The sequence below is a fragment of the Pseudochaenichthys georgianus genome, chromosome 16 (genome assembly GCF_902827115.2).
Source record: "Pseudochaenichthys georgianus chromosome 16, fPseGeo1.2, whole genome shotgun sequence".
Classification (NCBI taxonomy): Eukaryota; Metazoa; Chordata; class Actinopteri; order Perciformes; family Channichthyidae; genus Pseudochaenichthys; species Pseudochaenichthys georgianus.
The window spans coordinates 34,584,458-34,612,279 of NC_047518.2; the positions used below are offsets into that span (position 1 = coordinate 34,584,458).

Consider the following 27,822-nt stretch of genomic DNA (forward strand, 5'->3'; position numbering starts at 1 on the left):
TGAGCCTGAGTGATGGACTGTATGAAACGAGCAAGTGGAGATATATTTTCTCTCTGTAGGTGGGGGGATTTAGAGGGGGTTAGGAATGATCTGTGAAGAGAAGCTGATCCGATATGGAATGATGACTCACTGACACAGGTAGAGGATGGAGCGATACATAAAGCACAGGTTCTGTTAAAGTGAGCAGGAGATTTACTGAAGCAGGTTAAATGGAGCCTTCTGTCCTCCAGTCTTATTGAACTGAGTGGAACGGTGGACAGGAGCCAGGGGTTGTTGACTTGGGGAGGATGACTGCTTTTACTCTTAGAGTTTACATGCGCTCTAATAAATTAACTAGAAGCCAAGCAAGGTATTACCTTAAGGTAATACTTGGATTATAGCGACAAGAATATCTCATTTGTAACGTGTTAAATCAGAAAGAGTGGAAATGAGCAAGATTTACTTCTGAATGTTTTGAGAAATCTGCAACCTACACTATATCAACAACCATAACACAATGGAGGTTACCATTTCACTTGTGTTGCTTGTGAGACTAAAAATAAGGCATTCGGCTTCTTACACATTTTTTCGGATTCTCTGCCGAGTCCTTGATGAATCCAGTTTTAAATTGGACTACAGTATTTTCCTTATAATTATTTTACCAATTATTAATTTTTTTCACTGTTAGGCTAATGTTTCAAAGTTTGTATCGACTGTTTAGATACAGAAGAGCTTACAATCTGATTGGAGGGGAGACGAACCAGATTCAAAGATGGACACATTGTTTGAAATGAGATGGTGTTGCCAAATTAAGTGCTAATTGCGTGGGAAGTGCACCTGTTTTCTGCAAAAAGTAGGTCTGATTCATGTTTTGGTCGATTGTTGGAAAAGGAAAACAACGAGGACACTTGCATGTTTCCTTCTGCTTTAATGTTGATGCTGTTAAAACAGTGTCTTCCAAACACAGGACTAAAAACAGGGTTCCAATGTAATTACAATCAGCTGAGAAGCTCTTAAGTCAAACTCTTTAATTATTTACAATATACCTTTAAGTATGAGGTGAAAACTGCTGAAATGACTGGTCCTTTAAACGTGAGAACATGAAGTTGCTATTGGACCATATTTTAACAATCCTCATTTTAAGACTGTTCAGAATAATGAATAGATATTTGAAATCTTTCCCCCTGCCAGGACTAAATAACAAGAAAGACCCCTGTCTGACTGAGCTCCCCGAAAAAACGTCCCCCTCCAAGTCCCTCTCTTCCTGTCCATAACCTCCCCCCTCAAATGAGCATTTTGCAGTACCCCCAAAAACAGATCTCAGGAAGAGGGAAAGCAGGAGGAGGGGGTGGTCTGGCTGCTCTGGCTTCAAATCTCTGTGACACATCACCCAGCCTTCCTCCTCCTCCTCCTCCTCCTCCTCCTCCTCCTCCTCCTCCTCCTCCTCCTCCTCCTCCTCCTCCTCCTCCTCCTCCTCCTCCTCCTCCTCCTCCTCCTCCATCACTCCATCACTCCATCACTCCATCACTCCATCACTCCATCACTCCATCCTTTGACTACCCCTGTGTCCACCCTCCACCCAGCCCACTGGTAGGAGTCAGCCACACACTCTGACATCAGCATGTGTCAGCCAGAGTTTTTAGTCTACTACACCAATTCATAATTAAAGACTTTCTGAGGGACTTCAAAAGTTCCTCAGATATACTCCACATGGGGCCACAGGATTTATTACAAATCTGTTCAATCAGACGGCACTTTCCGAGGTCACATTTTGGCGCCATATTGGAATACAAAACGTCAATGCTAAAAGTAAAAATGGGAAATAACATTTACATCTTCCTTTACACCAAGAGAGACAAGGAAGGAAAAAGGGGGCAACCCGTTTGTTTACCAATGATATCGGACCTGCCCATTATTGAACTTGTGATGCATTGATATCATTATCTACGATAATATGTCTGATTTATAAATTGTATAGAATTGTATTGCCAACATTTACCAGATCCTATATTACAAACATGTGATCTGAAGGAAAACAGCATAACACATTAAAATACTCTAAGAGTGAATAATAGTATGAAGGGTATTTAATTGTCTGGAGTACAATAAAAGCAAGGGTACGTTTCTCTTTAATACAATGAACCTAAAGAGCAAACTGAATTCTCCATGGAAACCTACAACAATATGCCAATGGTTAGACCTTATGGTTGGCTGGGGTTGAGGATGGGGGTTGTCTATTGTCAACGGGCTGCTTGAAAGGACTAAGTATTATGGAGAGAGACTGCAAATCAAGTGCTTGGCCCTCCCTTAAAGCGGACCCCACTGTCTGCACAAAATCCACAGAGAACCGGTCTACAAGCAGAGTGACAGAGGACAACGTTTCCCACTGAGGCACAGAGGGAAATAGCGGCAGTAACCAAGGCAGGGAAAGGGGGAGGTGGTAACAGAAAAAAAAGAGCGGGAAACACGGGAGTGTGAGAAAAAAGGGGGCAAAGAATTCGGGAGGGAGACTAGCCGAAGAACGCGAGTAAGACATCAATGGGACAAACAAACCGAAACTAAGCTTGTTACCCTCCAGTAAAAAGTACCATTCTCTTAAGTGTTTTGTTAATGGACTGCAAAGCCACACTAATACTAAACTGAGTCATCTCCTGACAACTCAAATCCCACCTGCTTACGAAGTGTAGTGTGACGGCTGCTGTACTGTATCTGCCATCTTGTCTCCCAGTAAGCTGCATCTCATAATAAACATAAGTTCATCAGAAAAAGGCTCTAATGATAAGAACCTAGGCTGTTGTACAGTCCATTGTCACAGGTCACCCATCCATACTGCTCTAGTGGAAGATGAGAACCAAGATTTAATTAAAAGAATAGATCGACATTTTGGTTATATCCTTTACCCACAATACGACCGTACTGCAATGCCATTGTTTGACATGTCTCGCTACTTCTAGCATTGTAACTCAGCCATAATGTAACATCACATCAAGATCAAGTGACTAACAATCTGTGGGCAGACCCGAGGGTTAGCACATTAAAATGGATGTCATTTGCTTAAGGCTCGAAAGCCTTTCACTCATTATATATCTACTGCTAAGCTCTCAGAAGCCGTGGTTTTAATGCCACGTGCTGCTGCTCAGAAATACTACAGGGGAAGAGAGTGACTGTCTGTTTCTCGGCGGGCTGTGCAGCAATTTGCATTTTCTCACACAACTCAATGGAGGGCCCCTTTTAATCATTCATCCAGACATGGGACTCACTGGTTGGCCTGTGGTGGTTAGTGATATGTGAACCAACACACACTGTCAAGGCCCTGCAGGGAGCCACATGGACAAGCCACATAGTTAACAGGACATGCATCTGTCCGACTGTATTAATACACTAATGTCTTCCAAAGTGAACGCATCGAAGACACTCCTTACACATTTAACACTGACTTGAACTATACTATATATGAAATCCCGTGGAACACTTTGATGCAAGCAAACAACAAAACACACTAATGGTGAGTGATAGCATAGTGGGTATAATCGAAGTTTACACAACTTGAGTAATCATTGAATTATTTTAAAACAAAAGTACAGTAGCTTAGGGCATAACATTTATATTTGGTGGAAGCTTCTCCCATAATGTTGTTAAACAGTTGCAGCAGACAGTGTGGTGGAGGGTCAGCCAACAAAGCCATGTCAAATACATCCTTTATACTTTGAAGAGTCAAATATGGGGCTTCTTTTTGATCAGACTTATGTCAGCAAATGTAATCTAGTTTAGAGAGTACTAAGCGCAACTCACACACCTGCCACAGTGTGAGAAAAAGTTTTTAGAGAGTACTTGTCCATGGACAAGTGAGTTTGGCAATTTACTTGTCCGAATACATTTTTCACTTGTCCAGAATTGACAAAAATTGGGGCCACTGGAATCTTCTTCCTCATCGTATTTTTTACATTTTCCCACAGTTTTTACAACACCGCTAACGTAAGTGAGCGGTAACATTTTACTGCATCACACATAGGGTTGGGTATTGTTTGGATTTTAACGATTCCGGTTCTGCTTTTCGATTCTGGTTATTTTCGGTTCTCGATTCCGGTTCTTGGAGAGGGTAAATCAGTCCCATGACAAACTGGGAGAAAAATATATTTATGAAAACATTAAGTCAAATCTGTATTCCTATTTACAAATCACTTCATACTGTTGAATTTCTTACGGTTATTGAATACAATTATATAAAAATAATCTCTGCATTGTTTAGTTAGTTCTAAGTGGTGCAGTTTGAGAATGTACAAAGACTCCAGCTCATTCAAAACTCTGCAGCTAGACTACTTACGAATACCAAAAGGAGGGAACACGTTAGTCCTATCTTAGCTACTCTACACTGGCTTCCTGTAACTTTTAGAATTGATTTTAAGGTACTTCTCCTCATATACAAGGCTCTAAAAATGGACAAGGACCCAGCTACATTGCTGACTCTCTAATGAACTACACACCTGCCAGAACACTGCGATCATCAGATGCAGGTCTATTAGAGGTCACCAGAAAGAGTCATAAAAGAAGATCGGTGATGCAGCCTTTGTAAACTACGCCCCAAAACTGTGGAACATGTTACCCAACAATATTAGGGAAGCCAATACATTAGGCATTTTTAAAAGGCAGCTTAAAACCTATCTCTTTACCAAAGCATTTTACTGATTTTACACTATTATACTGCACTATTCTCTGTGATTGACATTGCACTATTTCTCTGTTTTATTCCCCATGTTTTTATTTTTAATTATTTTATCCCACTTTATGCTTTGCTCTTGCTGCTTGTTTTACACAGATGTTATGTCTTATTTTTTACTGATGTAAAGCACTTTGAACTGCAATCCCCTGTATGAAAGGTGCTATACAAATAAAGTTATTATTATTATTATTATTATATTTATAGCCTATAGGCCTAGCGCTTTTCTACAACTCAAAGACACTTGCACGCTTACACATGTCCTGCAATACACATGCTGCAGCTGCCCAGCTACTCACTGTTTGTAAAAGTTAATAAATAGTATAAATAGCATTTCAATAATGTACTTTCTATACCCTGCTTTATAAACAATACTGACATCCCTGTGCTCCTCCGAGCCTGGGGGTCCGGGGATGTGAGGACAGCGCGAGGACACAGACAGGGAGGCTGCTTCACTTCATAAAGGAAATGGTGGTCAATATTAACAACACAGGAGCTAAAACGCGTAATAACCTTCATTACGTGTTAGAGAGAGAACATAAGAAAGTTTGACAAAGATGAGGCTGTTAACGGGCAGCAGATCCGCTGTGTGTAGAAAGAGAGAGAGAGAGAGAGAGAGAGAGAGAGAGAGAGAGACGCTGAGCTGCACCATGCAGCGATCAGCTGATACGGAGCATAGAGAGAGAGCTGCAGTCCGCGGGGCTCGGCCTCCTGTCCTCACAACTCTTATTAATCCCGGTACCGGACTATTGTTATTTGTTCCTACTCGGAACCGAGTTTTGCTTCCCAACCCTGCCACGGTGCTACACTTCCCGCCCCGCCCCCGTCTAACTGTACAGAAGCGGCGAGATGCATTTCCTTAGGAATCGACAAGCAGAACCGAAACTAACATTTCTAAACGAACAATGGCGGACACGGACAATTTGCGAATGAGTTCTGCCTTTTGTAAACTGAATGTATCAATAATTTGTCAATAAATCGGGGCGAAAAACGTCACTTGTCCGCCGGACAAGTCAATTGAAAGATCTACTTGTCCGATATTGTAAATAACACGTCCCGGACGGTGGGACGTGTACTTTTTCGCACACTGTGCCAGTGCCCATACACCGACACATAACTGCTTTAGTAGCAGTAGGTGCATGGCTTCTGGGAAAACACCTTCAGTTCCCTTATGCTACGGACATTGGAAGTGTCCCAACTGAGAGGAGCAGACACACTAATGAGACAGTAGACACCAGAGAGGGATCTCCTTTACAGGAGGAGGGGGTGCTTTAAGATCCACCTGCTGTATCATGTGTCACTGGCTGATCGAGACGAGTACCTGGCATTCAGTTTATGGTCACATCAGTGGAAAGCTTCCGTTACAGCTGAGACAAAGCCAGACCGTGACTGGTTAACTGCTACTATGATCAAGAAAGAAACTATTTACTGGCCATGGCCTGGATTGATATTTCTTTTTTATCACCTGGACCAAACAGGAATTTGCAAGGCTTGTTGAGATTACAAGGTTTTGCAGACTTTAAAAAGATTAAGCTTACATGTTATTGGTACCAAAACCAACCAAAGACAGCCTGTCAATGTTCTTAAGGAAACACTTACTACCTACTCACTCTTAAGGAAATAGATAAGAGCATGGGCTAAATGTGTTATGCACAAAAAAAGGGAGTGCAGCAAGACAGGTATCAGACTGAAGGTGTTGTGAGAGAAGGATACTGCTACACTGAGGTCAGTCTGGGGTCATTGGGTGACTAAAAAAGCTGGGGGCATGAAAGGACATTAAGTATCCCACTGGCACAACTTCTTAGTTTGCATTTGCTAGTTTTAGGCTTAACAAAACATCTCATTATTCACTATAGGCGTCTTAAACTATATACCAGGCTTAACCAAGCGTCTGATGAATCCCACACACCTGGCTGATGATGATGCTAATGAGTTACAGTGAATAAGACATAAAACTCCTCAGTACCCTTCAGAAATGTCTTATAAATGTCTCATAACAGCCACATACTTTACTTTCTAGTTCAAATAATAATTTGTATTTCTTCTTGCATGGTGGTAAGAGTTATTCACTAGCTGTGACTCATTTGTAGGCCAATTAAAAGCAGAGGCTGACAGTCGGTCAAGTACATCCTCCAGGCGTCTCATCTTATCCCTGCAATGTAACTTCCATTCGCACATGCAACCAGTGGTGTAAGGAAACTAAGTAGATTTACTCAAGTACTGTACTTAATAAGTACAATTTTGAGGGACATGTTTTGCTACTTTGTACTTCTACTCCAATACAGTTAAGGGGTACATAGTGTACTTTTACTCCAGTAGATGTATTTAATACCTTTAGTTACTTTGCAGATTTTGATCAATTATGTGATATATAATCCACCTTTAAATATGAATTTAGTTACACATGGAGTGAATCCACAAGCTACCCTGCAGTATACAAAGTTATTAAAAAATGCTCCAATTGAATGCATAAATAATTATAATCATAGCATAGCCTATGATATAAATTATTCTGAAATGGGCCACTCAGCATAACAAGTACCGTTACTTTTTGTACTTTAAGTATATTTAAGTACTTCTACTTTTACTTAAGAAGGATCTGAGCACTTCTTCCACCTCTGCATGTAAACGGAATAATTACCTGTAGTTCCGAGTTCCATTCATGAGGTCTCTGTCCGGATAACTCCCGGATCACAGTAGCCAAACGTGTGGGACTCTTCCTCCGTGCAGTCCGGTGTCTCCTTCTGCAGCGCACCGCCTCTGCCGCGCTGAATGGCCGAGTGTCCTCTCTGCTAGCTCCTCTCTCCTCGCAGACTGTCATAAAACAGGGGCCCTTCGGTACGGTCCTTCCGCAAGACGGGGGTCTTCGGCGTCCCCCGTGTCCGCACACCGAGGTTCGCACACGGTCAACGTATTAAACCGGGGGTTCACTGCCACGGCGAAAGCTGGTTGCGACGCTGAGGCAGTTTAAAAACCGGCTAGTTAGCCAAGTGGGCTCGCTAGCCAGGCTTAGGAAAGTGTCAGGAACGGACGAGATGAACTGTCAGGATATCATCACAGCGGGGTCACTGAGTCCAAATGAACACCTACCGATGGATGATCCTCACCAGAGGCGACATTAATGCGTGTCCCCTGCACAGCGAGCTCTCGGTGGTCTTCAGTAATTAGCTAAATGGCTAGCTCGGCTGTTTGGTAGTTGAAATTCTGACAGACGACGGTTACTTCTAAACCGCCACTGACACAGCCTCGTTTCCCTAACAACCATATCCCAACGACGTTGTTCTCTTTAGCTTGTATCCCTATGCCGAAATAAACCCGGCAGAGTCCGCCAGCAAGTGTCAAGGCTTTCGGTCAGGTTGACAGATCAACTCTGCGGGGCTTCGGCAAGCAGCTAAATATGGTGAAGTTGCCTTTCTGACACCGACAGGAAGAGGTGGGCTCTGTGTCACCACACGTCAGAAGAATCAACTCCGCCTTCATCAAAAGTTAACCCCCAATTTTACATTAATATGGATAAATTGTGTATAAAATATGCATTTCCTCAGAGAAGAACTCAAATCTTGTACTTGAGTAAAAGTAGAACAAGTATTAGAGAGTAGGAATACACTTTTACAAGAAAAAGTCCTGCAATCAAAATGTTAAAATAAAAATAAAGAAAAGTATCAGAATCAGAATATAGCCTACTTAAAGTACCAAAAGTAAAAGTACTTGTTATACAATATGTTTTGATTAGAATTATTGTTGCATTAAAGTGATATCAAAGCTGGTAAAGGTGCAGCAATTGTTATTTACTTTGTATGCTGCAGGGTAGCTTGTGAATTTGCTCCAGGTTTACATAAAGTCCTATTTAAGTGTTCAATGATTATATTCATCACAATGGAAACTCCCTAAAATGATTCATTTCATAACAGACAATTATTCTTGTATTACAGGGGATCTGACATGTATTATTTAAATATGCTAATGGTGAATTATAGTTCTATGTTATGTTTAAATATTCAAAAGAGGCATTATATAATGCTAAGTTTAAGTACATTTAAGAGAAGTTCAAGATCAGAAGTAGTAAACTAAACACCTTAAATGTGTATATTGCAGGTTTTCTTTGCAATAGTCGGAATGAAAACTCATTGCATCAAAATAGCCCAAACTTTCAATTTTGAACAGTGCATGAGAAATATTTGTTATAATATTTTTGCTGAACAGAAGGTTTTGGGCTTCTGATGTGTAATGGAAAATGTATAAGTTACATTTTATCTTGATGATTCCTTTTTAAGAATAGATTCAACCAAAATCAGAGCAAACAATACTGTTTTTTCAGTTATATAAAAATAAGCACAACAGGATAATAAAAAACAATTTATTTTTTCTTTAAAAAATAACCCGCCCCAACAGAGTTCATACTATCACATACAGAGCCAAAACAATATGCTTTCATGTCCTTTCATTCAAATATATTGGGAAGTGCTATGACAAGGACTGTTCTTGATCAGTGGCTTCAATATTGCTTAGTCGGACAGTGAGGCTGTGTGGAGAGGAGTGGACTCTCCGGTGTCCACATGATGCATTTCCAGGGTGACTGCCATTTCGTCTCCCCCCTTTGCAAGGTGCTTTGTGGCTTCAGTGACTGAAGAACTGCATCTGGTTTCAGTGGTAGTGGGAAATGCCCCAAGACTGATTTTTCTTTACTTTTTTCATCACAAAATGAAGGTTAAAGACTGGCCCCAACTGTGAAAGGCTTGGCAACTGGTGAGCCAAAATACATAACGGGTTAATATTATATATTTATATATACAAATCACCTTGGACACAACGAAAGATCAGTAAAACGGTGTACAAAGGCATTTTGATTTGACAAGTTAATAAACACGATTTAAGAATCTTCTGATCTCTTATCTTTTGATCCAATTCACCTCAAAACAATTTTTACCATCAGACAAGATTTGAGGCGCTTTAACGGCAACTGAGGTGGAATTTTGAGACCGTTTCCACAGTGCCCTCTTGAGAAAATATCTGACACGAGTCACATCATCATCATAATAATGACAAAGGAAAAAGTCTTTATAACCGATACACAATCGAGGCAAAAACTGACAGGCAGTGACGAGCGCAAGGCTCCTACCTCTAAGTAAACCAAAATAAGGTGGCTCAGAATATCCAGTCATAAAAAATAAGTACATGCATTGTTTTCATTAATCCAGAAAGTGACTATATGTAAAGGCAGGGAATATGTTGTAGTAGTAATGGCACACCCTGTTCAATGTAGCAATCCCCTATCTGTGCTGCCCATGCACACAGAGCACCAATGGGGATTGGCTAGCACAAGTAAGGGGATGCTGCGGGTATGTGATGTTTAAAAGTGAGGATACAAAGCAAGGACAGAATGTGATGATGGGAAGGGGACGAGGGATAGTTTGGCTTAGAGGGGAATAAGGGGACAAGTGCATTTGAAGAGGTTGGTCTCTACATGCTAAAGAGACGGAGAGGGACGATGTGTGTGCTTCTGCTTTTCAGGCTAATAATTGTAAATGCCCGCAGAGGGAAGAGCTTTGGGGATATAAGTGTAAAAGGAACGCAAAGAAGTTTGCAGGTGGAAGATTAGAGTGCACCATCTCTACTGATACATGTTGGAATGTGCAGAATGATCGGAGCAAGTTAAATTGCTGAGAGTAAGTTCAGAGTAAGTTCAGCTTTGCAGCACTTGATCACAGATTTATATTTGCCTGCATTCAAATCTACAGAGTGTTGACCTTGCCTATTGCCATAGTTACCTATTTGTTATGAAAGCTATGCATATGTGGGTGTAAAACTTCAATCTAGTCTGTGGCAAGCCTCAGCACAGACAAGTCTCACCATTTGAGTAAAACAAATAATCTAAAAGTAAATTAAAAGAAATGTGCCTCGAATATCCTATAAGAGCTTTGCATACAGAAAAAAAGGATTATCTTCCTGTTGAAGGACCCCTTTTCCATTGGTTGGCATCACATTTGGCTGGTTAATAATGCTGGTTTAGGTGCATGGGGTGCAAGTATATTTGATACACTCTATGCAAATGGTCCCTCTATTGTTTTGCTAGGCTTACCTCTATAAGCTACAACTCTAAGGGCCTCAACAACCAGCATAGAGAGTGCGGCAGGATTCTCTCCTATATCTACGATATGCTACACCTGCTCTTTCTGTCTCTGCTAATATAAAGACCAGAGGGCTAGCCTCCAATGTACTAACAAACTATTTTGTGCAGGACTGGTGGCACCTACATGCTAATGCTAAGTGCTATTGTACCATACCTCAGACTCCTCAAGGCATTTAAAAAAATAACATTATTCAAAAACATGAATGTAGTTCATGACATGAAATGATACAAGTAAGTGTGCGTGCCCAGTACCACCCCCTCTGGAGGATCCACATTAAGGGGCTTGGACACTGGCATCCGGATAGGTCAAGAGGCAGCATTGAGGTGGCAACTATTTGTTTTTTTTTGTATTCTTTTTTTCCTGCCTGTTTTCCTCCTATCCGTATTACATACTTAAATACAAAAGGGGTGTGAATGTAGTGTACAATACAATTACATAATAATAATAATAATAATAATAATAACCATGTTTAAAAATTCAACATGAAAAAGAGAAATAGCCCTGGTAAAGTAAAAACAAAGAAATGACAATAATAATAATATGGATAACTGTTTGAGTGCATGAGGCTGTAGAGTCTGCCTGTGTTGCACAGGTGAACGCCTTGTGTTCTTCAGGTGAATGACTGGCAGGTCTGTGGCGTATGTGTGGTGGGCAGTCATTGGGAATAAGGGATGGGGATGAGGTGATGGTTGGCCATGTGCCAACTCAGGTAGAATTAAGGTGGGGGGGGGGGTCGATGGTGGTGATGGTAGGTGTAGCTCAGGCGAAGTACATGGTCCTCAGGGTGTCGTGGTGAATCTGAACAGCTTTAGCCAGCGCCTGGGGGTCCCGACCGTTACTCTGCCCGGACACATGGCTGCCCTCTCCACTGCAGAGATGACGGGGGAAAAGTTGCAGAACAATGATCAGTTAAACTATATATGTAATTATTATCGAAATAAAGTCTCAAACTCGGGGGTCCAAATCCCACGTTGGGTTAGAGAACAAGTCCATGATAGCGCATTGGGGAGAGAAATGCAGCATATTGTGTCCAACTACATCCTGTCTCATTTAAATGTAAGAAAAAACTAGAACTATTATGATGAAACAATAAAACATGTGCCATTTTATAATTGTAGACAGGTCAAACTGAATGAAATGATGGTATATGATTAAAAAAGATATAAGGACACATCATTATTCATTTCCTACCCTAATTTTAAGTCTAATGTAATTTACGTTTAACATATTTATGATAAAAAAAAGTAATTGAGCTTTAAATATTTCCCTTTTCCCAAAGACAGAATACAAAACAAAACATATTTTGCTCCTGAGAACTTTGGGAAACAAGACATTTCCTCACAAACAATGAGCTTTTGCAAAACCATGCGTCCAAATTGCATCACCACACTCACCTGTCATGTTCTTTGTCCACCAGATGGTAGCGGGCGCGGAAGGCCACAAGACGAGCGTAGTAGGCTGGCGCAGGGATGGAGACGGAGCGGGTACAGCGCACGTACGTGTGGCACAACTGGTACGTTAGAATCTGCAACTCGTCAGCCGTGAAGCGATTGTCGTCCCATAAGACGTAGTAATGAGACGGCCGGCTGGTACCCTGGAAACAGAGAAAGGGAAGAAATGTGATGAAACATCCGTTTAAGAAAATGCTTAACAACAAAAACAACCAAATGCAACGTGAAGAGATAACTTACACCAATGACAGACCACTATAACATGGTTGTCCTGTTCTCATTACCTGTATGCCTGCATGGCTGCACAGGTAGAAGTCAAACTCAAAGGGATGAGTGATGCTGGTGTCCACTGTCGTCCCGGCAGGAATATTTCCACTCTTCCCAATCTATTAAAAGAAAAAACCAATATGATCATTATTAAATATTAAGACAAGTATGCAAGTCTTTTTTAGATTTTTTTAAACTTAAAAGCTCACCCTTTCAGACTTGTCGGCACAGAAGAGGCGTGTGTGGTGGCGTTTCTGCACAACAATGTATGTGATGCCTGGCTGATAGTCTTTCTCCAACTTAATGCACGCATCTCTGATGGCCAGCAGCTCGTAGTGGAGAATCTGCACACCAGAACAAAGACGTTGTTTATTAGCAGTCAAGCTGATATACTAAAATGCACTTTTCCAGCAGAAGTATGCCAGCATAAGTTTAAGTAATAAAAAATAAGGCATATTGAGTCTATACTATATCAGTATCTCAACAACCATGACTTCTTATTACCTGTGGCAACTGTCCCTCGGGAACACCGTCTCTGTAGAAAATGATCCTGGTGGGCTTGAACCGAGTCGACTTGTAGAACTGAATTAACAATTCACGCACCATGTAAGACAAATCCTCAATGATCTCCTGCCTGGGCCTCTGGACTCGCACTGTGGCACAGTATCTGCTGGGATGAGCGTCCATACTGCCTACCACCTGGAAGAGAGGGAGGGAGGAAGTGACAGGTGAGGTGAGCAGGGCACTATCATTGGATTCCTGCTGGTAACACATTATGAGGTGCTTTGCAGAAAGGCATCCATCATATGTTGAATGGAAAGACAAAAGAAAAAATGTTAGTCGACTACATCTAAATCCCCTGTTAGCAGTTATTTGTGTAAATGTTTATATATGTATGCTCTAGGAGTTGTGGGAGAACCACACCCAGCTTTTTTTTTACTTCATACTCTTCCTCTGCACTGTCTACAACCACACTTTGCTCCTCAGTCAGGAGGAACAGACAGATCCACTTTTCTCTCCCATCCTCTGCATTTGTGACTACAACATTTGTCATAACTGCTAGGCAACAACACAGCCAACCAGAGTTGAGCTGAGGTCAAGGGCGGAACGAGGAATGACGTCATTTCCTTTCTGAACGTGAGTCAGTGATGAGCCATTTGGTTTCCTTAATCCCTCACTAACTTCCCTCATTACTAATTTATTTTCTTTGTTCAGCCCCATTTGTATTGCATACTTGTCTAAATGAACACTCAGATTGACTGCAGACTTCAGTTTATTATGGGAACTTCTACATTTATTCATTCAAAATTGCTTGGTTGAGAGTTATGTACTGCCTCAAGAGTAAACAATACTTATTAAATCAGTGAATTAGTGGTGCAACTAATGATGGTTTTAACAAAAATGTCAAAATTAATTAAAAACGGCACTCCCAAGTTACAAAGGCAAGTGATTAATTAATCTCATGTATCTGACAGTCAATAAACATATGAGTATTTCCCTGCAATCATTTGGGTGAAGTTGATAATAAACACTCAGATGAGAAATAATGTTTGTTTTTTAAAGTTTTTTGATTAGCTTCTCAATATTAAGGGTGTTTTAGCTCTTCTATATTAAACATACTATTTATGGCTGTGTTATTTTTCTTTTACTAGCATAACTGTGCACCGTTGTCACATAGTGCCACTGTAACCAGGCAACCACAACCATGGGTGTTAGCCTTTCTATGACATCTTGTGGACATTTGCATTATTTACATGACCTTGTTTTTTTTGTTTTTTCCCTTTCGAGTGCGCCTGCCGACTGAGCATCTGGACTGCCATCAGCGAAGCCACATGACGCTGTGATACACACTAACAATCCAATTTCACTTTATACAACTATATTCTTAAAAATAGATAGACTTTTTTATAGCTTTCTCATTCATCAGATATAGCTTTGATTCAACCCTCTGTATGTTGTAGCTGAAACACGGCTTTGACAAAAACAAACAGCAGCAGGGGACAGAGCCTGCCTCACTATCATGCATATCAATTTGGTTAAATGTAATAATTAAGTGTCTGAATAACGTCATATTGAGAAATGCTGTCAAATCTTACTTAATAGCTCAACCTGCATGCCCTGGTTTGACTGACCCGCAGTATTTGCACATTTCCTTTCTTTTTTCCTGAGGTTATGTTCAGGGTCAACTAGTGTTGTTTAATGAAGGTTTTATTTCAGACTTACAGCAGTAATGGAGGGCTTCTTGCCATCTCCAGCAGGGGGGTGTGTGACGTCTGCTCCCAGGAAGATAACCGGCTGCTGAAACACTGCTGACCTGAGACAGCACATGGAGGAGGAGATGCAAATTAGACTTGCTCATAAAAGGCAGTAGGGGGAGTTATATTATCATAACAGGCTGAACAACTTAGATGAGTCAAAACAATGTCATCCAGCTAACTTTGTGTGCTATAATTTCTCTAAAACTTGGAATTGGAGACCTAATACACAATACAAAACTTGGCTTGTAAGTGCCCAGACAGCAGCTTACCGTTGATGAGGCACCAGGATGTTGTTGATGCCTCCCAGCTTCACGTTGATCTTGAGGCAGAGGTTGGAGAGGGTCTGAGGTGATGTCTTCACCACGTTCTTCACCTGGACACACTGCGTGGCCATGCCCAGGAGGGTGTCCCCAACGCGCTTTACCTCCGCTAAAAGGGGACAGTTTGGAAATGGGAACAGACTGAGGATGCATTTTCTCTAGTTCAGCATTCAAGCAATATTTCTTGATGTATTTTAATGATGCCAGACAAAGTGTATTTCCAAGGAAAAATACTGCCTACCATAGACAGGAGTTTTTCCGGGCAGAATGACGATGATGAGCTGCAGTCCAGAGTAAGTGTTCTTCAGGTGTCTGAACATGGGCTCCACGCTGTCCGCTCCCTGGGCGTATTTACAGAAACATGGCTGACCCTGGATGGGCATCCCAGCATCCTTAGAGATTTTACGCAGCTGGTCTGTGAAGTTTCTGAAAGGAAATAAGATCAGTTTAGATACAATTCAGCATTTCAAATTGTTAGTTTTTCACTAAAAAGTGGCAAGTGTCTTAACTGGAGTGTAATAAATAATGTGTTTCTTAACTAAATGTAAGGTAAAGTCATCCCTAACTTATTTTGCCAAGAAAAAATCATGACATATTTTGTAGGACATTATAAACAGGAATGTTATTAACTATATTATACATGAATTATTCATGGTATTTCAGTCTGGTGGATTTATATTTTTTCTCTTCCTAACAGCTAAAATAAAAGAGGATCTGTGACTTGAGAAGAGGTGTAGGGGGAAATGATATAATTCCTTCTAAAAAATGTATTCCCACTGTTGGTTAGTACTTACTTAAGCACCTCTTCTCTGCACTGTTTCTGGGGGGCAAAGCAGGCAATCGCCCACACTTTGATCTCAATGCCGTTATAAAACTGCTTCCCCCTCATGTCCCACACGCCCTGGTTTGGAGTTGCGATGGCACGATTCTGTGGAAGAGAGGGGACAGGGGGAGAGAAAGTTTAAAACAAATGAGAACAGATATACCACAAAGTTATGTATACAACTCTGTGTGTGTGTGTGTGTGTGTGTGTGTGTGTGTGTGTGTGTGTGTGTGTGTGTGTGTGTGTGTGTGTGTGTGTGTGTGTGTGTGTGTGTGTGTGTGTGTGTGTGTGTGTGTAAAGTCAAACGGAGCCTAAGGCTTTAATAAATACAAGAGTAAAAACAGACTACAAGTAGTCAGAAAACAAGTCACCAATTAGTAGGGATAGTCAACAGGTGTAAACGATCGCAGGCAGTCCTGCCTCCTCACCCTAATCAGAGAGCCTCAGCTGCAGTAGGAAGACGGTATTTAAATAGTTGCTGTGTGCGATCCAGGGAGACGGAAGCATGCAGACGGGAGGCATTTTTCTACTAAGTCAGGACAGGCAGCCGGTAAGAGCAGATCAAAATGTTGTGTAAGAGCTCCGCAGAGCCGCTGATGTTATGTTCTGTTTGGATTGTTTGCGTGTGTGTCACGTGTCTCGTCAAAACTCTGCGCAGCGTTGCTCAGAGAGTAGGTTTCAGTGTGGTGCGCTGGTTGTGGGGGGCATTCTGTGCTTGGATGCTCTGTTGGTTATCTTCGGAGGGATAGGTGGGAGAACCAGGGATTTATATTTGAAAAGTTTAATTTATGATTTACTTAGAATCCTGTTGTTTTGACCCACTGAAGAGTCCTGCTAAAAAGGGGAGAAAGTTATTCATTCATGTTTATTTACATGTTTTGTTTGTTTTGATCACTAAAATGCACCTTTCTTGTTTAAAGGTTTTTCACCTGAATGAAGCTGCTGAATGAAGCTGCTGATTGAAGCTGCTGATTAAAGCTGCTGAATGAAGCTGATTAATCTACTAAATAAAAAGTCTAAAAGAAAAGCCGCGGAGTGGAATCCTGTTATTAACGTCCAGTAGATGCCTCAAGTCCCTTTCAAGTGGGGAGTCTGCAAAAAACCAGCGGAACTTGACAGTGTGCGAGAAATGCAACTTAAGTCTTTCTGACCTACGACTTAAAGACTCTTTTGGCGTAACTCAAAAACTGATTACATTTTTGCAATAATAATTTAATTGGTTCTTACCCGTCCTCCATACTGCAGGATAGGGGCAGGTAGCACCCTGCCTGTCACCTCAGCCATTTCATCTTTCACTTTGATCCCAAACTCCTGGATGTAGGGGTCCAGGTTGAAGTTCGCATTCTTCATCTGTGAAGAGAAAAACACCATCCATCAGATCCCACAATCCCTGAGTATAAACTTTAAATCAGTCATACATTCTCATGCGTTGTTGTTGTTGTCCCACCAGTTATCTCTACAACTCACCAGCCTGCTGATCTCCTCCTGTCTGTCGGGCGCAGAGCGAGCCGTGGCTTTGATCATCGTGGAGGTCTGATTATCTGTCAGCTTCTTGATGCATCGTTGACCTGCTACAATGTTACACACCTGGAACCAGCAAACAAGAGTCATTAGGGTGAAACATTGTTTATTCAATCCTGAATGCATCAAGTCAGAATACAAACATATATCACATAACTCTTTCAGATCTTTCTCACCTCCAGAGGCAGGTAGGTGTGCTTCTGCTCCTGCCCCACCTGTAGACAGGGTAGGTGGGGGTATTTTAGCTGCAGGTTGTACTTCTGCTTGAAGTACTGGGCCACTGTACATTCTACTGTCTGCCCACTTTCTAGCTGGAGGGGAAACCTGGATAAAGAAACGACAAACGTGAACTACTGTATGATCTGTATTAAGAAATTGCCTTTGCTGTTATGCTGCAAATAATTTTAAATACACCAATGCATCACTTCCCAGCTCCTAAATTGCTGATTCATCCAGGTGTTAAGTTATTACAATAATAACAGATCAGACTCCTATTATATGGTCTGTGTACTTACGTTTGGTGGCTGGCAGGTCGTCGGGTGACATTGCATACACGATATTTTCTCTTCATTTGTCCACAGTGGGTCACCTCCACCTTTAGGCCTGTTAATGACAACAATAAGTGATAAACAAAATAATTAACACAAACACAAGAGGAATCGAAATTACAAGAAAAGGAGCAACGCATCACACCTGAGGCCTGTACTACGAAGCTGGTTCAACATAACCTGGATTATGTTTGAGTTAGCCGGTTGGCCTAATCCAAAACATACGCGCTCTCGCTAAACTGTCCTACGACGCTGGTTATCAAGTGGATCGCTCAAGCCAGCCGTGCTGTATCTAGTTTGGTGCGCATTCACATGAAAGCGGTGGTATTTGGAGCATTCGACCAATCACAATCATGGAGAAGCGTACTGACAGCGCAGCGTCATACTTCCTGAATGAAAAGTCAACTTTAATATTAGTCAAATATGAAGAAGTTCAACTTTAAACATCCATGACTTAAACACTTTATCCAGGATAAAAGCCACATAGCTGCACCTACAAGGTGAATAGCCTACAGCTGGAAAAAGAAAAAGTGTTTGAATGCGTACATTAACAGGTTTATGATATCACTGCCCGTCTAAAACACGAGTGGATCTGACTTTAATTACATTTGTCTCGAGTGTTTCGTCAACTTAATGTGTTGCTTAAAATAATACTTCTGCATACAGTATGTGACACTGTTAGTGTTGCACGGCCAGATACGGCTCAGCTGACTCAGATAAGGAGATATATGATACATTGTGATGTGATATGAATGATAATGGGACACATCGACTCAGTGCCGTGGACTGTACTTATGTTACTCTGATCCGGTTACTTATGTCGTGGCAGATATGTAATTAAGCTTTCTTAACGCTAATGTTATAATAGTCAGATTGCTCTGAAGATGGGAGGTGATATTCTATTAATGTTCACGTTCACACAGTCGGTGATTTCTGACGGCCGTCTTTCCTGCAACGGAGGTTTAAACTGTATTTCCTTTCTCCTGTAATATGACTTAATCGATTTAAACTCTGCACACTGGGCTCTGATTGGTCAGCAGGCGGTGCTTTCACTGAGTTGATCTCTTAGCCTGCAACCTAACCTGCTCCGGGGCAGGTTAGCCGCACAGCATAAATTACCATGGAGATCTAGCCCGCTAAAAAGAGAACCAGCGTCGTAGGACCGGAAAGCCCGAGTTTCCCCTGAAGTTAGCCCGCTAAACGAAAATCCTGCTTCGTAGTACAGGCCTCTGATGTGAGAAACAGAATCTTACGACAGAGGCAATAATGTGTACATTTATTTTTTTGTGAAAGGTTTATCATGGAGTGTTGGAATGCACTTTACACACCGGCCAGTGGCCCACCTTTAATCTCCTTGGTGAAGCGAACTCTTTGGGAGTCAGTGAGAGTCTTAGGCTGCTCGTCGATATTGCGGATATCCAAGACTTCACACATGAACTCAATAACAGGCTGGGCTTTGTAGAAAGCCGTGGCGGACACTAGAGGGAGACAGAGAACAGCAAAGAGTCCATACAGGTCAGAGAAGGACAATTTAACAAAGAGGTGCATGTAAATTCACAAATGTAATAAGGCTTTACATCCCAATTTAATGCATTTATTACAGCCAAATGAATGTTATAAGCAGCCAGAGAAGCTTATATTTATTATATATGATTATAGTGTATGTAATGATTGTTAAAATGTCTTGCTTTGTTCCTAGAGTATATTATATATGTTTTGTCTGCCCAGTTATGCAATGTCAGTAAAAAACACGAGATCACTGACTGACTTCACACACTCGGTCCCTTCAGTGACTCACCATCAATGTTAAGCATCATCTTCCACATGGCGGGGCGCACAGACTGGTGGAAACCAAACCAGACTTCCCTCCCCCCACCCAGTGGGTGGTAGTATCCTTCAGGTGGGGAGAAAAATGAACGGCCCACTGGAGTGTACCTAATTGGAGGAGCATGAACTTAATTCAAAAGCATGACCTCAGCATGACTTCATGTTCACAAATGTTGCGGTCTCATGTAGGGGGCGTTGCAGAATAATTTTGCACCTAAAATCACTTGAAAGCACTCTTGGGGGGGGGGGGGGGGGAACAAGAACAACTGCATAGAAAAACACCGATATAAGAGTAATGAGGAACTGTACTGGTTTTGTCTGAAACAGGCTAAAACATGGGAAGACATTATTACTGAACTGATACTTTCCACAATGATCTGTGACTTTAAGACTTTCTTTTTGACCGTTTTCAGGGCGAGTCATCATGATATCAGTATTGCCTTGTTAGGTGGACACATTCACACAGGTCTCAGCTAACAACTTTTGTTAAGTGACTCTGACCCCTGAAGGTTTAATGTCTAAAATGCATATAAATGGAACAACACAGTAAACCTCACCAGACTGCACAGTCATTTTGTCGACTTGGAAAAAACACACCTTATCAATCTGAATATAACTCAATTTCACTTCACCAGGAGAGTTGCAGTATGTCTGTATTTTTGAGACAAAGAGGGAAAGGGTTGTTATGGTCTACCTCATAGAGGCCAGGTGGCGCATGGCCACGTCCAGGGCTTGAACCGAGTCGAGGGGGACCTGCAGCCGGCCGCTGACCAGAGTCTCCTGCAGCAGGCGCCAGGACACGTTGGCCAGAAAACGGATGGACACCTTGAAGATTCGGTCTTTGCCCTCACCTGGAATAGTTACCTCAAATTCCACCTGGAGAAATAGAGGAAAGAAAGGACAGATACAGAGAGGAGAGGTAAAGAACAAGGCTGCAGGAGACAGAAAACTATTTCCAGAACTGGATTGAAGATGGACTATGCAAGAGAAGCAAATTACCAGGCTGTGTAGTATAATGTGAACTTCAGTTGTACAGGATTCATTACTCAAAAGGGCATTTTTTGGTTTTCATCGCTGTATAAATTCTTATATGTGACTATATGCATTACCACATGTGTCTGATCCTTTTATGTATAGTCTATGGTCTGAAGCCCTAAATAAATAGTTTGATGTAAACTAATGTGCTTTCTCTCTAAGTGTTAGAGGAGAAAATCAATACCACTCTCAATGGTGAATTTGAAACCACAACCAACCTCCTAATAGATTAGCTTAGCATAAAGACAGGAAACTGAGGAAAACTGCAAGCCAAACTGTCAGAAAGAAACAAAATCTGCACTAGCACGTCTGAAGCTCACTAGTTATAACCACCCATATTGTGTTGCTTGAATCTGTACAAAAATATAAACTTCACAAATTGCAGTTTTTGAGTTGGAGTATTTAATCCCCTATGTATTTAATCCTTATGTATGCTAAACTAAATTAACTGGCTGTGGTAAGACAGTTACAAAAAGGGTTTTGATCTTCTTATCTAACTCTCATCAAGAAAGCAAATAGAATAAGCGCTTTTACTTTAAGACTAGAAATAACTGAAAGCAGAACGCTTTGTACTCAAAAACATATGGAGACAAAAATTCTCCAACCTGACAGAAACAGTTTTTCATAAAAGAGTGGGCGTCTGTTTTTGTTATGAACACTGGGATAGACATATGTGCTCTGCAGGAGATAAATAGCACTTTTTGTTCAATCATTTTCACTAAACCCTTCCTCCCTAGAGATATAGTTTTACTCTAACTCGAAAAAGGCTTAAGATCTACGTTATTGATCCCTGAGTGTGCGGGAATGGCATGATGTAAAGCAAGACCAGTGTAAACGTTTACCTTCTCACTCCCAATAGGAAGTGCTAGCACTGTGTAGATGTTCTTCTTGCCGTCATACACCGGCTTCCTGTCGCCAAAGAGCTGGGGCTTGAAGTGTTGCACCATGTATTCCACCACCTCTCTGTAGGAAGACAAACACACAAAATGGAATGAGATTAACAAGAACTGCTGTGCCTAGTGAAGCCATCGCCATTGTGATCGTGGTAGGGGGGGTGCAGCTCTCCAGAAGATAGAATATTGATCATGCAGGATGCAGCTGTTGGGTGCAATATCTCATGGTCACAGGGGTAGAGGCCAGGACAAAAAGAGTTAGGTTGTGGGCGTGGGGCCACCTTTCAGTGCACAGTGCCTTGGCCTTCATATCAAGTGTGGGGGATGTTCAATTGGTCTAAAAATAAGAGGTCAAAGGGCATGACCTTTGGATGCCTTTTGGGAACCTTTGTCTTGTACCCCAAATCCAAAAAAGACGTGAGAAGGTAATTTCAGGTTTTCTGAGCAAGCAACTATTCTATCAGAAATAGAAGTTTACTGATTTGTTCATATGTTATTGTTGACACACTTGGAAGAACAAAGCTCTCCTTGAGTGCTCTCTTGTCTTTTGCTGAGATCTTAAATGCAATGATTTGCATGTTCAATCAGAAAATAATAACTCTATATGCCACTAACAATAAGAATTATTTGGTTTTGAGGAAACATGCAAAAGTCAGAGAATGGCTTCCAATAGCCAGATACCATTTTTGCTTAGGAAATTATAATAATTGTTGAATGTTTCTAGATAGAAAGACAGATTTGACACTGGCTCCAACTGATTATTGATGAATCACCAACGGGCAAAGGCTCTTACTCAGCCACACTGGGACAATAAACTCAAGAGTTCCCGGAGAAGGCTAGTGACAAGACACTGGCCACCTCAGTATGATACAACACGTTTGGGCTTTAGCAGAGAAGGCTGAGTAAAACAGAACATGGCATTCATAGAAGAAAAAATTCTCCTAAATCAAACATAACAAAAACATATGTATTGTGTTGCATGTTTCCATTTATCCTCAAAGGCAGACCAAGCAAGTCTTATTTAGAGAGACATGCACTCTGGAGAGCTTTGACAAATGTCAGCATGGCATTCCCGCTCATAAACAAATACATTTATGTTTATGCTTGGATGAAAGTAATAAATGTGGCAAATCATAACCATAACAGCACTTATATATATATATTTGTTACAGCTGGAATAAAGATGGAGGGGGCCAGTACAAACTATATAGGGATTATTAGTTTCACTGTAAAAAATGAAAGCATGCAAACATTTACCAAGTAACTTAGCAACCCATGCTAATGTGGCTCTGTGCAATGAATAGAATACAAATAAGCTTTTCTTTTGCAATAGAACCTGCTCCAATCTTAATGATGTTGCCTATTTTACTTTAGCCATTTATGACAAATGTACCAAGCCACTAACAACATCTTTATGCTACCTAATCATATCGTTAGAAACCTTTTAATATACAGCAAACAATTAAGCTACCTAATACCAGGGCTCCTTCAAGCACACAGCATAGGCAACAGTCAAGGTGAAAGGGTCAGTTAAGATTCACTTTGACTCCACCATCTGTCAGCGACTGCAGCCAAAGATGGAGAAGCTTCCGACTGCCCAACGCGCTGTGAAACATCCTTTTTGCCTGATTCTGCACAGATGTATTGACTTGTATTACCTTTCTTTTGCTCTTTAAGTTGATGAGTATTTATACAGGTAGGATTGTAACACAGGCTTTACAGTCAGTTTAAAGCAAGAAGAATGAAGCTGCTAATTTATGTAATTTAAATATCCCTAAATATGCACTTTAATTTCGATCAAATATTAATTTTCCTACATAACGGAGCTGCGTGCTACAAACACTACTCATGGTGAAGAAAACCAATCCATGCAAGGCAGACTTGTAGGTCTCTACATTAGTTGGCATTCTTTTTCCCACACAAATAAATAGTAATCAACCTGAAAAATACATAAATGAGTTGTTACAAAGAATGACATTTAAATCCAGGGGTGCATTGTTCATGTTGAAAATAGCTAGTTGCTGCCTTCTGCAAGAACGTCAACACAGTGATTACAAGTGACTGCTTTCTTTCATCATTAAATCCAATTTTCTTTCATTATCCAATTTCAAGCCGTTCCAGCAGACATTTCAGCTGCTTGTTGACTTTTTAAAATGCATGCCTCGCTGTCAAAAGTTTAAAAATGCTAATGAAACATGACAGCTGACTAGTACTGATCGTTCAGATTGATGTGGGACATCATAGACAAGAAGAACTATTGAAGGTGTAGCCGCAGTCTTCACATCTCCTTTTACCTGTTGACTCTCCGCGGGCACTTGTCGGGCTTAATGTCCACCTCATAGTGAAAGACGTCCATCTTTGGGATCTCCACCTCGAAGTAGTTGGCCAGCAGCTTGATGGGCTTGCCCACGGTGCCAAAGCCAGGCCGGCGGGGGGCATGGAACACCTGCTGCAGGGGTGGGGGGAAGGCCCCCATGGGCACTAGACAGGAAAGAGATAGAGAGCCATCCACAAGGAATGGTGACAGAGGGGAGGAGGTTCAGATCAAAGAGGGTAAGAATGAGCACAAAGCAACAGCAGGAAAAGAAGAATAATTTAATGCAGAGGAAGGGCAAATGGCCAAAGCAGGCATTCATAACAAATAGCGTGATTAAGTGAGGAGGTGGCAGAGGAAGTGGTTGTGAGAGGGCAATACGGGTGAGAAATGTGGCAGGGAAGGAAGCGTAGACAGGGGCAAAAGAGAGGACATGATGGTGAGGTGGACACAGGAGAGAGTGGCAGGAACAGGAAGAAGGAGAGGGAAAGATCATGACAGAGATAAACAATGGGAATGAAACAGTTAAGAAGTAACATGTATATATATATATGGGACAGGGGGAAAGGAGAGAGGTATGTTATATAAGAAGTAAGGTAAAAGTTGATTGAGGAGAGTATTAAAAAAAAAGGCATAAGGAATAGGAGGAGGATTAACCAGATTAGATCAGATGAGGATGGACAATGATGAGAAGGGGGAGGATGGTAGAAATATAAATTATGGCGGGAGAAAAAAGGGAAATAAATTAGACTCTTTTTTTAATAGTGTAGCAAAGCAGGATTTGGATGATTTTACACATTGATCTTTATTCTTCAGGTTTGTTCTAAACACATCCCAGCTGTAGGGAACATACAATATTTTTACACTTTTCAAAATACCTGACAAACCTTTTTATAACTTTCAGTGTTTTGTTGCAGCTAACAACCTTAATCGCGTTGAAGGGTTTTTCAGCATCCATACTAGCATGGTCACTCCCAATCTTAAAAACAAGGGGGTCCTAGACTGGGTGCAGAGTGTGAGGTTAGCTGTGACTCCTGCCTGAAAGGGGCCCAGGGCCTTAACCTTGGTCCCCAGAGAACAGCCCTTCGCACCACAACAAAGACCCCAGCTGCCCGCTCCTCCGTAACACACACACACAAATGCAGGGGTGTACGACAGAGGGAGCGCCCTTGCTACGGTGATCACCCTCCCTCACACACACAAACGCAGGGGGCCCCCTCTACATTCCCAGCCTCACCATGGAGACACCTCGGCAACACAGCATTGTCATGGATATCAGGGTGTGTGTGTGTGTGTGTGTGTGTGTGTGTGTGTGTGTGTGTGTGTGTGTGTGTGTGTGTGTGTGTGTGTGCGTGTGTGTGTGTGTGTGCGTGTGTGTGTGTGTGTGTGGGTGTGTGTGTGTGTGTGTGTGTGTGTGTGTGTGTGTGTGTGTGTGTGTGTGTGTGTGTGTGTGTGTGTGTGTGTGTGTGTGTGTGTGTGATGGGAGGAGGCAGGGTGCCGCTGTGGTCATGCTGAAGAGACCTTGGCCCGGCCCCTTTTGGTCCTGCACTGTTCCCAAATCAGTCTGAGGCGCCTGTGTATCCCAGACTGGAAAAGTCCCATTTTAAAAAGCTACGAGCGAAATCCTTGGGTCAAACAAACCCCTCAATGATATGCTGACTAAGCTTTTCAAATCTGACAGGAAGGTTAACATTAGCCATAAAACTAAGCAAGATGCTCTGCTTAGTGTGTGAGTCTGTGTGTAGTATCAAATGTACAAGACATCTGACAAACACCCAAACACAGACACTGGACATGTGTTGACCACACATACTCTTTGGGTAAGAGAGCATTTGTGTGTGTGCATCTGAGCATCATGAGTTGTGATTGTTGCACGCACACACACAATGACACACACTTTGCCCTCGTGCCAGTGAAGGCAGATGGTGAGAAGCGGAGCCAGCGCTTTCACATATCCCAAGACAATAGCACTCTTTCCCGGGCGCTAAGACTCAAAGCAGACTTTGGTGCTGCATCATAACAGGAAAACACTCACTAACTGTCTTCACATTGACATATCAAGCAATAAGCCCACGTCACATGGGACATTACTACTTTTATAGTCATAACTTAGGGAACATGTAGATTTGTGCACATTATTTTGGTTCATAATGGTAAATGTGCATGTTTTAAAAATCCTTTGGTGAAATCTGCATACAACAAACTGTAAGCTCATTTTAAAACATAGATAATAAACAGTAACATTTTTACAATTAAAGGATCAGTAAGTAGCTTTTAAATATTTCAGTCTAGACTTGTATGGCTTTAGCAGTTTGAAAGTGTGATATACTTGTCTGTCTAAATACAAGTATACAAGTACACACTGACATTCAAAGATAATATTACAATGACATTAAAATCTCCAAACTGGACAGAGTAGCTGATTATTACCAGGACACCCCTACCCTTGTCACAAGATCCCAACAGGCCAAGTACATAAACAAAAGGGAACAGACAATTATGCATCAATTGTTTTGGCCAAACCATTTGGCTCTCTTCATAATTGGCTGTTGACCATCAGCTCAATCTCTGAAAATAGCAATTGAATAATCACACTTCACACAAAAGCAGACTTTGAGATGAGGGGCCCCGGGGGACCCTTCCCCCATCCTAAAATATAAAAACTTTTCAAGTGAACTTAAGGGTCAGCATTTGGTTTGACAGTGTCATTTCTATCTCTGGATAAATGTACAAATGGAAAATATATGTTGTGTTCAGATAACTCTCAATATAAAAACCTTCCCATTAATTAGTAAACTCCAGGGTTCAAGGTTTTCCACAATAGGAGGACTTTATACCTTGGCATATAGACTACCTACTTTATGTTTTAATTGGCTGCCTCCACACCTCAGTGTCATACAAGAAACCTGCTAAATAAAGATCATCACTGGCACTGATAAGCACTAGCTGTAAATCTAAAGCATGCAATGCAGAGTGAAACCCTCACATACAACTGCAATGCACTGCACATGCTTCTGTTATACTAAAAACAGATCATGTCAACTCCATAGGCAGATATCACAATTTAGGATTCTTTTTGGTGCATGATAAATAAATAATGCATTTTTCTCTGCAGATCTTAGGCCTGTGTATCTAATGTGCGAATGTAATGCATATGTGTTAAACAGTCTTAAAACAAGCTAAGCTAAGCTGTCAGTGAAGGGGAGGCTGGATGCAGCCAAATGCTGCTGCTGATGTGCTGCTGCTGGAAGGCGGGCTTCACCTCATCCCTCCTCACCCCGATTCCCACGACCTCCATGGCCCCATGCATGGCTGAGGATACTGTCAGCGCTCCAAAATGCATGTCTGTAGCTTAAAATCTGGCTAAAAATATCCTTCTCCACACAGTGGTGTGCATGCAGTCTGCAGGAGAGCCACCTCCATCTCACACTTTCTCAACAGACGGGGTTGTCTCCTTCTACATCACCCTGATGCTAAGGCCAAGCTACGGTTTTCCCAAATGCAGTCTCCAGACATAATTCTAACGCCAGGATTGATACTATGTTAAAGTGAAAAGATGAACCTACCATCGCCAGACGGTCCCGGCTCCATCCCATTCACTTAGCAGCGCGGGTACAAGCTAGTTTGTCCGGGGGTGCTGTGGCCAAACCACCGGCCCCTTCAGGCTGGAAGCGTCTCAGACTTCCAGCCCCCTCCTCTCGGCGTGTAGTCTCTTCCCCTATCGGTGTACCCCCGCCC

At 41.7% G+C, this 27,822-nt stretch overlaps 2 protein-coding genes across 4 annotated transcripts in view; both read right to left on the minus strand.

The window, feature by feature from the left end:
- Window positions 1-8,149, minus strand: part of ago3a (argonaute RISC catalytic component 3a) — a 36,742-nt gene extending 28,593 nt beyond the window's left edge. The window contains exon 1 of one of the 2 annotated variants that reach the window (XM_034101514.2): window positions 7,338-8,149. In XM_034101514.2, coding sequence (XP_033957405.1) covers window positions 7,338-7,356 — 19 coding nt within the window. In that variant the 5' untranslated portion in view covers window positions 7,357-8,149. The remainder of the gene's footprint in view (window positions 1-7,337) is intronic. The other variant, XM_034101513.2, reaches the window with a different exon arrangement.
- An 890-nt stretch (window positions 8,150-9,039) lies between these two features.
- ago1 (argonaute RISC component 1) lies at window positions 9,040-27,805 on the minus strand. 2 transcript variants are annotated; one of them, XM_034101516.2, is made up of 19 exons: window positions 27,651-27,805; window positions 24,065-24,251; window positions 21,720-21,840; window positions 20,537-20,718; window positions 19,814-19,950; window positions 19,359-19,493; window positions 17,983-18,070; window positions 17,644-17,791; window positions 17,414-17,533; window positions 17,174-17,296; window positions 15,918-16,051; window positions 15,365-15,549; window positions 15,073-15,232; window positions 14,769-14,859; window positions 13,050-13,244; window positions 12,755-12,889; window positions 12,563-12,664; window positions 12,222-12,421; window positions 9,040-11,695 (listed from the first exon to the last, which is right to left on the minus strand). In XM_034101516.2, the coding sequence occupies exons 1-19, from the start codon at window positions 27,673-27,675 to the stop codon at window positions 11,587-11,589; spliced, it is 2,577 nt and encodes an 858-aa protein (XP_033957407.1). In that variant the 5' UTR covers window positions 27,676-27,805; the 3' UTR covers window positions 9,040-11,586. The 2 variants fall into 2 exon arrangements, with proteins under 2 accessions (XP_033957407.1, XP_033957406.1); XM_034101515.2 differs by having other exon boundaries at window positions 19,344-19,493.
- Between the last annotated feature and the right edge of the window lie 17 nt (window positions 27,806-27,822).